Source organism: Notamacropus eugenii, chromosome 3, assembly GCF_028372415.1.
Source record: "Notamacropus eugenii isolate mMacEug1 chromosome 3, mMacEug1.pri_v2, whole genome shotgun sequence".
NCBI lineage: Eukaryota > Metazoa > Chordata > Mammalia > Diprotodontia > Macropodidae > Notamacropus > Notamacropus eugenii.
The window spans coordinates 122,898,808-122,914,529 of record NC_092874.1 but is presented as its reverse complement, the minus strand read 5'-3'; the positions used below and the strand labels follow the sequence as shown (position 1 = coordinate 122,914,529).

The window sequence follows — 15,722 nt, the reverse complement described above, 5'->3', positions numbered from 1 at the left end:
AGGGTGGAACTTCCAGGAAAGGCAAAAACTTAATCCCTGTCCTTAAGGTACTCATAGTCTGATGGGTCAGGTATCAAGAACTGCCCCCCACCTAGGTACAGCCCCAATCACCAGAATTCCCATTCATGCAGAAAGGGTTCTTGCCTTATCTACAGAACTCAAATTGTGGCAGTGGCCAGAAGAATACAGAACCTGGATTAAAAAAAATTTTTTTTTTATCTATCTTCTCCTTGAGGGAGGTATGGGAAATTTTTTAGGGTTGTTTATTTTAATTTTATGTTACATAATCATGCAAGCTGCTTTAAAAAGAACATTTCTTCTGAGAGAGTAAATTTACTCATGAAAATGCCTTGTATACAAGTACTGTGCACACATACACACGAGTTCAAATACTTCTGACACTTACTAGCTATGTGATCATGGGGAAGTTGCTAACTGGCACCGAGGCTCAGGCAACTCCTTAGGACATACCAACTAAGTTATAAATGGGTTGCTATCTGTCTTCATGAAGGGAATTCCCATTCTGATGAAATCTTAGATCCACTATTTTGTAACTTGGACCTTTGATTTCATCTGTATGGTGAACGTGTGTGTGTGTGTGTGTGTGTGTGTGTGTGTGTGTGTGTGTGTGTGTGTGTATGAATAAGAGGCAACAAAATAACAGTAATTAACATCTGTATGTTCCAGGCACTGTGCCAAAGTACTTAAAGATGTTTTCTCATTTGGTCCTCACCACAACGCTGAGATGTAGGTGTTATTATTATCCCCATTTCACAGCTGAGAAAACTGAGGCAAACAGGAGCTAAGTGACTTGCCTTCACATAGCTAGAAAGTGGCTAAAGGGGAATATGAACTCAGGTCTTCCTGACTCAAGCCCCAGCACTCTATCCATTGTCCACTGTGCCTCTAACCTGTGTACAAAGTCACCGGAGCAGAGTCGGGGGGAGGCAGTGTTCCAAGCTATGTGAACCTTGGACAAAAAACTTAGCCACTTAGTGTCCCAGGCAACACTCTAAAATTAAAAGTGACAAAGAAGTTGCTGGTCTATACACAGGAAGTTCCACACTCAAATGAAATTATAAATCCAAGTCAAACAAAGGATACGTGATTTCGTCACAATGGCAACTCCCTCTGTCAATGCAGGTGTCAACTAATCTATAATTTAGGAAATAAGTCTTAAGGAGTGGCCAGAGAAGTATCCGAAGGGTATTTGGATCCAGAACAGGTGGTATAGCAGATAAGTTGTTGGAGGTGGAGTCAAGAGGATCTGAATTCAACTCTCCTCTTAGACACTTGTCAGCTATGTGACACCGGAAAAAGTTACTTAACCCTTTCTCAATCTGTTTCCTCATCGTTAAAAATGGGGATAATAATAGTGAAGGTCCTATGAGAAAATATATGTAAAGTACCTTCCAAACCTTAAAGTGCTACATAAATGCTAAGTATTTACACATACATAAATGTGTTTGTCCTATGTCTATATACATATGTATATTTTTTTGTATTTCAGTTTTTTTCCTTTTTTTCTTTTTTTGGAGGCAATCAGAGTTAAGTGACTTGTCTAGGGTCACACAGCTAGTAAGTGTCTGAGGCCTGATTTGAACTCAGGTCCCCCTGACTCCAGGGTTGGTGTTCTGTCTACTGCACCAGCTAACTGCTCCTTTATTTAGTTTTTCTAATTTAAAACTGGAGGTTGCAATGATTTTAGACTTTGATTATTTCATGGGTTCCTTCCCTAAACTCTTTTGCCACCAAAGGTTGATTTCTGGTCACTGAGGAAGAGATTAACACTTGGCTCCAGATACAGTACAGACTTGCCCAGAAAGTCAAGGTCCACAAAACAAAAAGGAGATTTTCAAATGTTCTGTCTGGATCATGGCCTTTTTTTCTTTTGACTCTTGCCTGGTTGGGTTCCTGTCCTTACTGGCCATAATCGCAGCAGTTGCTGTACAGATCTATTTTTAATTGTACTCCCTTTTAGAAGTTGTATTCTGTTATTAAATAATGCAGAGCTCAGGAATGATAATAGGAGTAGTGGTCACTTGAACATGCTTTCTAATTCAGGGTCACCCAAATTACCACTTGTACTCATTTTTACTATCGGAAATGGTTGAGTAGACTGATTTAAGTAACAAGGTTTGTAAGACACACATTAGCTGTGACTTGTGAACAGTAAGAAGAGAAGGGAGGTTATGATTTTTCTCAGCTACCAGCAATTTGTCTTCCACAACCATGCAGCTACTTCCTGATTTCCATTATGCAATAAGATTGCAAATAGCATTCCACCGCAGTCTTAATCAATAGAGGGTCACAAGAGGCCCCTTTTGCCCACACCTTTAGGAAAGGACCTGTTTGTCCATTTAATTGATAGAACCACACTTTCTGGCAAAAGAAAAAGATGTCACTTTTCTTTTAATGTATGATTATAAACTATACCCAAATATCCTTGACAATAGTTTTTAAATCCCATGAAACTTTTCTAATATTTATAATGAAGAACTGAAACCTAAATTCAGTGATTTAAAACAAAATATATATATACATATATATATATATATATACACACATGCAGAAGTATATATATATAGAGAGAGAGAGATACTTGGTCAATGCACACACATAGAATGTAAGTTTCTTGAGAGTAGGGATTGCTTTTTTATGTTTTATTTGTCTTTGAAAACCTAGTTCTTAGCACAGTGCTTGGCACCCAGTAGATGCTTAATAAATGCTTAATGATTGATTGATATATGTTGCTGCCCTATTTTGAAATATGTTGGTAGAATCAATAGAAAAAACTGAAGATAACATCTCTAATACATAGTATGTCACAGGCATAATGTATATTCTTTTACATGACTACTTGACAAGAATGAGGGGGAAAGATAGTCTGCATTTATTAAATATCTGCCCTTTCAAAGCATATTTTTCTTCAAATATTCCGTTATTTACAAGCATACAATAAGAACAATGTATTACTAAGCAAAGCAACCTGCTTTTACACATAGCAATGGATGATCTGTAATTAGCACATGAAGAGTTAGTATATAAATGTGGGATTCTTAAGTACTTGAAAAACTTTAGTCTCTTAAGAAGACTCAAAAAGTTTGATTTTTTCCCTAGTGATATAACATTGATTTATCTAGCCAAAGTCAGTGCAAAGGCCAACTCCTAGCCTGTTCCAATGATCACAAATTCCAAATGAGCGACATTTGAATTAATGAGGTGTCACTGTGCTATAATGCTTTTTGATGCCTTGGGATTAAAACTTCATCACATACTAAATCCTAGGGAGCGTTAAAACAAGGGTCCTAAGTTTTCCTCTTAAAGCCTAAATGTGTCTCCTAAAAGAGAGATTTCTATAGTCCTGGACTCAGATTCAAGAAAGTGATCCCACCAGGGCATATAGCATGCCAGTTAAGGAGGCTAACTGCTGCTCCCTAGCCAAATGGAGTGACAAATGATGGTTAATTTTCTAGTGGATATCTAAAGAATCTATTTATTTTGTGGTGGACACCTAAAGAATCTTTGTCTTGTCACACAAAGAGATTAATCAGAGGTTTGACTTGGGTTCTAAAGTGGATTAGCAATTAATATCAGGAGTTATATAATACTAGACATGCAGCTCTCTACTTCAAAGTAGTTTGTCATCTTAGTACCAAAGGTACTTGTATGCATTTTAGGTATCAGTTGTAGACCAGAGGATATATTGTGTTTGGGGCATGAATTTGAAAGTGATTGCTAGTCACTTGGGAGGTTTCTATCCCAGAGATAGATTATCATAAAGTACTTGGTCAACAAGGTCTATGCTGTTCAAGTGACTTAACATCACATTAATGTGAATTATAATGACAATGTACCATCCCTTATATATGAAAATAATGCCAATGAGTTGCTGTCACACATGCTGAGTCTCCCCACCACTAGTCACATGGAGTTACCTCTTGTCCCTCTTGTGACATTTGTGAAACAACTGGCTAGAGTTAAAGGTAGAGCCTGTGGCCATGCGATAGAGCAATGTTGCACCATTACCAAGTCCATTTGTATGGACTAGGCAAGTCATTCCCCTTCTGTAGGTCTCCCTTTGCTCATCTGTCAAATGAGGTCAAACTAGAGAAGTTCCATGATGTGTTCACAAGTGGCTATAGATATTCTATTTCCTTAACCTCCTTTCTCCTCCAAATTACAGAGAAAAGGTAGTTAGGTGATTATTGAGTTATGTTCCAGGCACTATGTCAGATACTAGGGATGTAAAAGAAGGTGAAAACAATACCTGCCTTCAAAGAACTCACTAATGAGACACAAAACTTGCAAGCAATTATGTACATAAAAGATATATACAGGGTAAATTCTCCAAGGAAAGGTATATTGAGAAGGAGAGCAGGAAAGGTTTCTTGCATGAGGAGAAATATTAACTGAGTCTTAAAGAAAGCCAGGGAAGACATGAGGTAAAGATAAAGAGAGAGAGCATTCAAGGCAGGGTGAAGAGCCAGTGAAAATGGAGAAAGTCAGGAAAGAGAGTATCTTGTTTTTGGGAGAACAGTAAGGAAGTCAATAGATCATAGGGTACATGAAGAAAAGGAAAGTATAAGACTGGAAAGGTATGTAGAGGCAAGATTACTAAGGACTTCAAAAACCAAACAGAAAATGCTATATATGACTCTGGAAGTGATAAGGAGTCCCTGGGGTTTATTGACAATGGGAATGACATCATCAGATCTGGAGTTTAGTGCAATCAATTTGATAGCTGAGTAGAAGATAAAGTGAAATTGGGAGAGACTTGAAGCAAGGAAGCAAAACAACAGCCTTTTGCAGTAGTCTACATGAGAGGTAGTGAGGGTCTGAACCTAGGTAGTAGCAATGTCAAAGAAGAGATGGGAGAGTATGTAAGAGATATTAAGAAGGCAAATATCACAGAACTCAGCACAAATTAGATGTAGGGGGTGTAACAGAATGAGAAGTCAAGGGCGACTCCTAACTTGCTAGCCTAGGTGACTAGGAAAATGATGGTGCCTTTGACAGTAATAAGAAAGCTAGGATGAGGGGAGGGTTTGGGGGAAAAGATGATGAGTTCAATTTTAGATTTATTGAGTTAGGATGTCTAAAAGACATCCAATTTAAGTTGCTCAATAGACAATGAGACATATGATGCTGAAGGTAGGAAGAGAGGTCAGAACTAGATAAATAGATCAAAGAATCATTTGCATAGAGTAATAATTGAACCAATAAGAGCTGATGAGATCATCAAGAAAAATTGTATGGAGGGAGAAGGGACAAGGGTCCTGGACAGAGCCTTGGGAGATCCCTATGGTCATTGGATGCAAACTAGATGAAGAAACAGCAAAAAAGACTGAGAAGGTGAAGTTGGACAGGTAGGAGGAGAACCAGGAGTAAGCTATATCATGAAAGTCTAGAGAGACAAGAGTAACAGGGAAAAAGTGATTGACAGTCTCAAAGGCTATAGAAGTCAGAAAGATTAAGGACTGTGATGAGGCTATTAGATTTGACAATTAAGTAATCATTAGTGACTTTGGAAAGAGTAGTCTCAATTGAATGATAAAGTCAGAAGCCAGACTGCAAAGATTTATGAAGAGACTGACAAGAAAGGAAATGGAGGCATCAATGAATATGGACAATTTTCTCAAGGAGTTTAGTCATGACAGGGAGGAGAGATACAAAATAATGACTGTCAGGGACCCACTGATCAAATGAGCATTTTGTTTAAGGATGGAGGATACATGGGAATATTTGTAGGCAGAAAGGAAGCAACCAGTATATAAGAAGAGTTCTGAAGTTAGTGAGAGGGTGAGAATGATAGAGGATGCAAGCTGCTGGAGAAGATAAGATAGAATGGGATCACTTATGCATGTAGAGGGGCTTGGCAAGAAAAAGTGTCACCTTTTCATGTGATGCATAAGTGAATGAAGAGATAGAAGGGAAAGACAAAAGGGAAAATAAGGTTTCAAAAATGAAATTCTGATCACGTAAATATATTTTTTGTTCAGGAAAGGGAGGGGAACCTAAAGAGATCAGGGTGGATGCACAAGGAATTCATCAGTCAACTTACAATGTTAAAAAAAAATTGTTGTTGTTGATGTTGTTGAGTTATTCTATGTGACATTCAGTTTAAGTTGCTCAATAGACAATGGGACATATGATACTGGAGGTAGGAAGAGGTATCAGAACTAGATGAATAGATCCAAGAATCATTTGCATAGAGGTAATAATTGAATCAATAAGAGCTGATAAGATCACCAAGATCACCAGCCTTTGTTCTCAAAAAGGACCAATGATATCACAAGGGTGATGTCTTAACTTGCTTGTATTGGATTTAAGTGAGGTAGAACTGCACAAAGTCATCAGCCTCATTCTCTCCTCCAGAGACAAGAGCCTAGAGGACTGGCAATGGCCCCGTTAAAAAGAGATGGACAGAAGAGGGAAACAACATGGTAGAGTAGAAAGAATACCAAACTGTTCGACTGAATGCGGAACCATGGGACTAAGTGTCAATTCCAACTTTGCTATTAATTCCTATGTGTACTTAACTTGTCTGGTCCTCCATTTTCTCTTACATAAATTAGGCACTGGACTCTAAGGTCACCTACAACTCTAGAGCTATGATTCTATGATCCTAAAATGAATGTAAGGACAAGTAATGGAGGATGAATTCAAAAAGAGAGGAAAGATTACAAGCTAAGGTTGATGGAGAAAAGTAAAAGCTAAAAACAATAAGGATATTCTTAGTGATGTTGGAGCCAAGAACATAAAAGAAAAGACAGGATGACTTCTCAGAGTCTACAAGGTTATAACAATGGATGGTGGAGAAAAGGTAACTCATATTTTGCTTTTGTTTTCTCTGTGAAGGAGAATGATCTTTACAAAGGGAAAGGTAAAACAAAAGTGTTTAACAGGGAATTGAAACCACTCATAAGATAATAACAGAATGTCTATTATTACTCAAGAAATTTAAGTCATTCAGGGTATCTGTGTCCCCTGTGCCTAGCATGGGCAGCTAGGTGGCATGGCTGATAGAGCACTGGGCCTGGAATCAAGAAGACCTGAGTTCAAACCTGACTTTAGACACTTATTCGTTGTGTGATTCTGGGCAAGTCACTTAACCTTGTTTGCCTCAGTTTCCTCATCTGTAAAATGAATGAGAAGAGGAAATGACAAACCACTCTAGTATCTTTCCCAAGAAAACCCCAAAAGGGTTCACAAAAATTCAGCCACAACTGAAATGATGAAACAACAATGAAATGCCTAGCACAGTGCCTGGCACTTAATGAGAGCTTAATAAATGCTTAGTTAATTGATTGAAAAGTGCCTCAGTGGTACTGAAAGAACTGGCAAATGTGATTTCTGATTCATGTCGATGGTCTTTGAAGTAACAGAAAGTGTTGTTACAGAACTTTAAAAAGAGACAAAGAATAAATTCTTCAAACTATAAGCATGTGACTGATTTCAATTCCTAGAAAAAAATCTAGTATAGGAGAAAAATTCAAAAGTAAGGAGAAAATACAGTTAAACCTTATTAATTCAGAAAAAGATAAGAAAGAAGTCTTGTCTATATTAGTGAAAAGTCAAAGTTTAAAGTGTTTTTCAGAAATTGTACTTTTATTATTTTTCAAGGAACAAATATATTATAAATGAGACTATAATAGACTTTAATATATTTATTGATGTCAGCAAATATATGAGCAAAGTAATGAAAAATTCAAAATATAAAAATCCTGGGTAATTGTATAAGGCTTTATAATTTTCAAAGTGTTTCATATCTATCTTTTCATTTTACCTGTTAATAATTATCATGAATCTAAAATTCCTGACTTCTAACACTTACTTTGAATTTTTTACCCAATAAGAATCATGTGTGTGACTTTTTTTATAACTGAAAAAGTTCAGTTTGAATTAGCAAAGTTTTACAATACTCAGGCTGTAACAATCGACAATTTTATAGACCTCATGTCTCCTAAAGAGTTATTCCATACTTTAGTATTAAGTATTATTTCTTCTGAATTGAAACTCTACTATAACAGAACATCCCACACACAATTCATTTCACTAAAAACTACCTAATATTTCAAGAACAGAGTACACAATAGACAAGTTTGAGGCAATAAATGTGTTGGGCATTTACTATACTCATGGAAAATGTCCCTTCCTACAGATGGAAACAGTATCTTATTTAAAATGAGCCTCAGGATGGGAGAGATCCCAAGGCTACCCATGTTAAACATCATAGAATACCAAAATTAATGCTTTCTTTATGATAGGAAAAGAATATCAGCAATAATCAGTGTACTCACTTACTTATAGACAATGGAACAGAGAACCATTGACTTTTTGAAAAAACAAAGCTGGCCATAAAATTCCCAAAGCAAATAATATACCCAAATGTCCTAATATTTAACAATACTAACTATTCTCTTCCCCATGTTGCCACAGAAGCAACTTATTTAAGAAAGCTGTGCTCTGAATGCTAAATATCAATCCAAAATTGGACATAACAACATATACAAGGACCTGAATATCAGGGGTTGTAATGGAGCAGGAATTCAACTCTAACACTCTTTTTAAGCTACAGGCATGGGGAAATAATAAAAAAGCACTTGGAAACACACTTTCAGTTGACATGGTGAGGAAAAGAATCCAATACCTCTTGCCTTGCTTGCCATAAATGCTATTCTGAAAGTAGTCCGTATAATGAAAACCCAAGTTGCTTTGCTAAACTGTAAGGCATTTCTTTCAGTCTCTTCTTGAACCTGTTATTATTAAAGTTACAAGTTTTTGCATCCCAGATGATTAGCAAATTAAAGATTTTTACCTACCTTAAAAAGTCTTAAAATATTAGCAACCATGATAGATACAGAACTTGCTGCAGCACCTATGACCCCTGATATCTTGTCGGGCTTAGTGAAAATGGGTGGATCTCCATTAGCGCATTTCACATCAGAAGCATCTTTCTCTATTAATGCTTGCACAAATGTTAAAGATTGCTCTAAAGCATAAGTGTCTCGGGAACAAGTGTCCAGGATCCGGACCCCGAGAGTGATATTGGCAAGGAGATCAGGATCTTTATTGATCTGGTCTATTGCATATAGCATGGCCTCAAGTCTGTGGATCCCTTTTTCCTTCTTCAACTCTCCACAAGGCACCCCTCTATCTCCTTTTGCATGGACAGGGAATAGTCCCCCCAAAATGACATCCCCATCCACTCGAATAGAATGGGCATATTCCTGGCTGTGAGTTCTTTGCATCATGGTAAGAATCCAGTAGAACTTGGCTGTCAGGAGGAAAAAACAAGGGCAAGAGGGTGACCGCTTTCCTTCGCATACCATTTTCTCCACAGGTGGTATTGTAATCCAAGACCCAAAGTTTATTCTTGCTGCAGAAGGAAGGGGACCATATGAAGCTGTACCTTCTGAAGGCTACCATTAGGGCCCATGAAGTAAGGGCTCTGTGTGTTTCAGCAAGGTTTCCGGATGTGAGCTTCACAGTGAATTTCCATTGAGCCCATATGATTCAAGTTTCTCTGTCAATCAGTTCAGCTCCCATGGATTGATGAGATAATTAGAATATCCGAGGTTCTGATGTTAGGATGAGGTCAACAATACATGAAGTCAGCCCCGCAGCAGAACTATTCCTAAAACGAAGAAAAAAAAGAAAAGCAATGTAGATGAATTCAGCTTAATGAACCTAAAGTTTTCATGTTTTCAAAAGCATGGTTACCTCCATCTATTTTTTTGTTGTTTTATTTTCCCATTCACTAAGAAACTAATTCTTTTTATTCTCCTGTGGATTCAAACACCTGGTTACACTGAGCGATAAAGGGTGAGATTGGTGATACCACCAGCACAAAGAAAATACAAAAGTATCAAAAACTAGGTTGCTCCTCCTAAAACAAAAATAACTTTCATTTGCTATTTTATTCCAATAAATTCTTTTTCAGCTAAGATAACTTCACATATTTTGTGATACTTTTTTCAATTTTTTTAACTGCTGTCAAGGCTTTTTATTTGAATTTTGTCTACAAAATCATGATAAAAGGTTTTCTTTGTAATGTATTCAATGACCCAGTCATTTGTAAGTGAGATTTATTTGGTGCCTCAGATTTCTCAGTGAGAAAAAAATGATTATTTAATCACAAAAAAAGATCTACCTAGAGATCCTAAAAGAGTATGAGATTTATGGTTTGTGAAAGAAATTCAATGTAGAGTCAGCTATTTCATATAAATGTACCTCATCATGGTCTGACAAAAAAAAAAAAACAAAGAGATAAAAATTAAACACACAGGAAGGATCATGTATCACTATAATCCTATTACCTTTGTCTAAATATCCTATTAATTTTCTTAGGTAGAAGGCAATAATCATGATTGTTGTTCTGAAGTAAACATGCCTTGATCATAGAATCACTAGGAACAAATCAGAACTGGAAATCAATTGAATAAGCTCTTGATTTTGCCAGTCTCAGTAGGGATAATGGCTATTCCATAAAGACTAGAAATAATCCAGAGTGCAAAATATAATCCCATAATTCCTAATAGGAGACTATATTTTGGGGACTTTTGTCATTAAAATGGTGGAAAAGTTTTGTTTTTTTTAAATTATGTGCCTTTTTAGGCAGCCAACAAACTCCATTTCAATACTTCCATCCTGGTTTGACTACTGAAATTGAATAATTTACTTAGCATTACATTCTATTCTATTGAGCAAATGTTTATTAAGCACCTACTATGTGCATGATGCCATATCAGATGCTAGGTTTACAAAGTAAAAGCAATCCTTGCCCTCAAGGTACTTACATGCTACCAGGAATGCAAAAGAATTTGAGGAGTCAATGAGATTTGAAGAGTCAATGCAATTAAGGAAAGAATTCCAAAGTTAAATTGAAGTATATCTAAAGTCCAATGACCAGAGGGATAAGACTTTGTAATACGAGGACCACTTGAATAAACTGAAAATGTTGAGCCTAGAAAAGAGAAGGTTTAGCAGGAGTGTGATTCCTGCCTTTAGTCATTAAAAGAATTGTCATAAAAAAGAAGGAATAAATCTATTCTGTGTGGCTCCAGAAGGGAGAATTAGAACTCATATACTGAAGTCATAGGAAGACAGGATTCAGAAAACTAATCAAGAAGAAGTACCTAGCAAAATCAGAGCTTACTGAAAATGGAATGGATTCTCCTTAGGGGATGCTCAACCTGAAGCCAGATGGCCACTTGATTTTGCAGAGTAGATGCACGTATAGACAAGAATTCAATCATGTCTAAAGTCCCATCAATGTCAAACATTCTATGAACTTGTTTTGTCATCCTGGTTAACCTAATGCTCCTTGATAACACATCCATACAATTCCCAGACCTAGAATTAGGGGCTCTCTTCTTTTTCTCCTCATCCATCAATATCTGTTTGTATTTTCTAAGCCCCCACTTAGTTTCTATTCTATGAATGCTTCCTCTTCTGCAGTCGACAGGGATGTCCCCAGAGGACATTTAACTATTGCCCCAGTGACCTTTGAAGTAACTTTCACTTGTACTCCCTTTTAAACTGAACAAAAAGAAGTAGTTCACTTCCTAGCTCCCTTCCTTTCAGAACTATGCCTATCAGCCTGGGTGGGAATTTTCTTAGCCTGTTTTACAATGATCATCCCAAGAGAATTCAAGAATAATACAAAGAGTAAGAGATAACAAAACAGAAACTATTGATTCTAGTCCTAGTTCTACAACTAACCAAGTTGCTAACCAAGCAACTCTGAAGCTATTTTTGCAACTTGGACCCTAGCTTCTTCATCTATAAAATGAAGAAATTAGTATTATCTCTGAGTGCCCTTCTAGCTTCAAAATCTGTGACTCTGCTTACCTAAACCCTAAGTTTGGTTAATTCCATTTCCAAAATGGCAGCCAGGACCAATTATTTTCCAACTCAACTTGCAAGGCGTTAGGCCTCTGAGAACTTTGGATATAGTGATGAAGACAAAATAGAGGACAATAGAGTTTGTCCTCATGTCTACATGATAATGGGGACATAGAACATGTGTGAATATTAGTTTTGTATTCTGTCCTAATGCTTATATTACATTGTTAGGATATATGTTACTCCCATGCATAGTTTGAAAATGGCCCCAGATCTCCTCAAGGAAATTCTGACTGTGCTATTGGCTCAACAGTTTGAATTCTACCTAACTACCCAAAGCAAATATTTAAGTGTCTTATGACAAGATAATTTGACATCTGTTATTTTGGGAGACAGTGTCACTTAATGGGAAGAATACTGAACCAAGAAGCAAAAACAACTGTGGGGAAAAGGAAAGAATATTCCAGGCAGAGGAAATTATGTAAACAAAGGTACTGGGGAGAGGAGTATTAGAAAATCCTGGTAATCAGAAAAAGAAAATATTTAAGAGAAAAGATATGCTATCTGGGGGATCTTGCTTAGAAGAGGGATTCAATTTATTCTTCTATTAGCCAGAATGAAAAGCTACCTAGAAGTTGGACTAGTTGGACCAACAGTTGGAAGTTACCAAAAGGCAAGGCTCAAATCAATAAAAGAAACAAATAACATCCTATCAATCAGAACCATGGAATAACAACAACAAAAAGTGGTCTACTTTAAAAGGTAAGGAGCTCCATGTCACTAGCAGTATGCAAGTGAAAACGAAATGAACGTTTTTCTGGAAAGCTATAGCATGCTTTCACGCTTCAATTAGAGCCTTCCTTAATCTTAGTGTCCTCCACTATGTTCATGGTCTCCAATCTGTCATGTATATATTTTATTTGTACATAGCTGTTTGCATGTTCTCTTTCTCATTAGACTGTGAATTCCTTGAGCACAAGGACAATTATTTTCCCCCTTCTTCATGTCTCTGGGGCTTAGCCCAGTACTTGCCGCATAGTAGAAGATCAATAAATGCTAGGTGACCGACAGACTGACTGGATGAACTTTAGGGTCCTTTGCACCTCTGGGACTCTTTAATTCTGTGTACACAGAGGAATAAACACAAAATAATTTGAAAAGAAATAATATACTATGATAATAATTATTATAATTATGATAATTATAGCAAACATTTATATAGCATTTCAAAGTTTGCAAAGTATTTTACATATATTATTTCATTTTATCCCCTCTAACAACTGGGAAGCATGGGATCAAAAATAATTGCTAATACTTACATAAAGCTTTAAGTTTTAGGACTCTGCCTTTGTTTAAGCCCTAAAACAGCTCCATGAGGTAGGTATGGCTGGTATTTTTGCCTCACTTTTACAGATAAGAAAAGTGAGATTCAAAGAAGTTAGTTGACATGCCCATATCTGTGTATCTTATCAAAGTCAGAGGCCAGATTTAATGGCAGGTCTTCCTGACTCCCAAGGTGAAAATTCTAACCATTCATCCATGCTGCTTCTCAAGAAAAGTTCTGCATAAGAAAGGGAAACTGAGCCGAGCCTCAAAGGAAGATGGGGAACTTTCCAAGATCCAGATGAGGAAGAGCCTTGTCCTGTGTGGGAAACAGTCTAACCAAATGCCCAAAGGTAAAAATGGAATGTCAAATGCAGGGAATAACTGGAAGGCCAGTTTTGTTGGAGCATGAGAAACTCCATGGATGAGAGTACTGTGGGGAAAGTTGGAAAAAGTAAGTAGGAGCTAAACTTTGCAGAGCCTTGAATGCAAAGCTGTATGGTTTGCATCTGATTCTAGACACATGCCATTTCACTTTCAGTAGGTACTCCATTCCTTTTCCATGCCAGGGCTTCCACCTTTCTCCCACTATATTTATTTTTTCCCCTTTCTTCTGACTCCATACTTCCTAGTGAGTTGAGCTAAGAGACCAGCCCTAAGAAATACTCAATGACGTGAACTTGGCTTTCTGGATGAATTTATCCTGAAATAGAGTGTCACTAAGTGTTCATTAAAGGAAAGATTTATAAGTCTTTGATTTTCAAAACAAAGACCTGTTATACTAGGATCACAAGATCCAAGAGGGAAAAATATCTTAGAAATCAGTTAATCCAATCCCTTCACTTTACAGAATAAGAAACTGAGGCCCAGAGAGGCAAAGAATTGAAATCGCTTCTCTGTGCATCCATCTAGTGGGCCTGCATCTGCCTCTGACAGGCCTAGAAGAAAAGTTCTAGTTATTATTCTTTGACATGAAAGCTCTTAAAATTTTTGAAGGCATTGATCATGTTTCTCCCCAAATCTTCTATTCTCTGAGGCAAAATATTGCCAGTTCCTTCATCTGATTCTTGAATGGCACGACTTCCCTCATGATCCTGGTTACCCTTCTGGTGATACAGTGTAGTTTATCAAAATCTTTCTTAAAATATGGCCCCAAGTACTGGACACAATATTCTAAATATGGTCTGATTAGCACAGAAAACAGCAAGACCCTTGCTTCTTGCCTTTTTTACTTTAGATTTCTATTAAAGCTGCTTAAGACTGTATGCGTTCTTTGCAATTGGCACGGTTGATTCAGATTGAGTATGCAGGACACTAAAAACAAAACATTTTTTCTATAGTAACTGTTGTCTTGTTAATACCAGTTAATATGGGATATCATCTTATGTACCACTAGGCAATCTGCAGTCAATACATATAGAAAGTGACAACACAATGTTTGGCTGCCATATTTCCCATTAGCTGTTGAGACCACCAGTAAACAGAAAAGAGGGTTTTCATAGCTCTAGATTTAAAAGGAACCTCAGAGGACATCTAGTTCAACTCCTTTACTTTACAGATGAGGAAATAAGGGGCCAGAGGGTTAACTGACTTATGCAAGTTCATACAGGAAGTATTACAGGTAGGATTTGAACCTAGGCCCTCCAACTCCAAAGCTAGTACTCTTTCCACTGTACAGTGACTGCTTTGATCTTCACTGAATTCATAACAATGAACTTTAACCAAGATGATGTGGAAATCTACACAGCTACCAGTTCAGATCAGTATAAACAGCCAAATGCTCCTTAGACCCTTGCAAATCTATCTCATCCATTTATGGATGAGGTCCATCCTGGCCCAAACTACAGGTATTGCTTTAATTTGCTTTTAGTGCCCCCCACACACAGAAAGTGCCATTGAATTTATTAACAAATTTATTAAAATTATATATTTTTTAAGTGCTCACAAAACAGCACACTGAGGATACACAGATGAATAATTACATTCTGATGGGGGGCACATAGTGGTGTTCATTCGATCAACTAGTATTTAACAAGGGTTCACTAGGTGCCTGTTACTATGCTAAGTTTTGGGGATATCACAAGAAAAGTGAAACAGTTCCTACCCTCAAAGAACTTACTTTCTAATAGAGATTCAGCATGTATACATAGAAGTATATGCAGCATATATACAAAATTACTACAAGGCAGGGTTCGTTTTGAGGGGTAGGGAGAGAACGTTATAGGTATGAGGCACTGTTGCCTTAACTCCTCCACACTACTAGCCTTTTACCTGTACTAGGCCCCAAGAAGATGAAGTATTGAACCCAGGAATATGCTTTGGGTTTAGTGCCCATGGCATTTCACACGGCACCATTTCAAGGTCCAACTCAGAAGCCACTTTCTCCACGAAACCTTCCCTGATTCTCCTAGATAAAATGAATCTCTCTCCTAACATTTTCTTAGGGCATTTTCTCTAGGTCTCTCCTTTTGCCCTTATTTCACCATCCTTAGCAGAATATATTTGTATTCATGTTGTACCTACCCCCACTACCCACCCCCCATTAGAAT

At 37.2% G+C, this 15,722-nt stretch overlaps 1 protein-coding gene across 1 annotated transcript in view; it reads right to left on the bottom strand.

Annotated features, from left to right (window-relative positions):
* The window catches only part of LOC140533284 (metabotropic glutamate receptor 8-like), a 430,744-nt gene extending 421,111 nt beyond the window's left edge, over positions 1–9,633 (bottom strand). Inside the window, exon 1 of the mRNA XM_072652838.1 lies at positions 8,826–9,633. Within this exon, the coding sequence (XP_072508939.1) occupies positions 8,826–9,335 (510 nt within the window). The 5' untranslated portion in view covers positions 9,336–9,633. The remainder of the gene's footprint in view (positions 1–8,825) is intronic.
* Between the last annotated feature and the right edge of the window lie 6,089 nt (positions 9,634–15,722).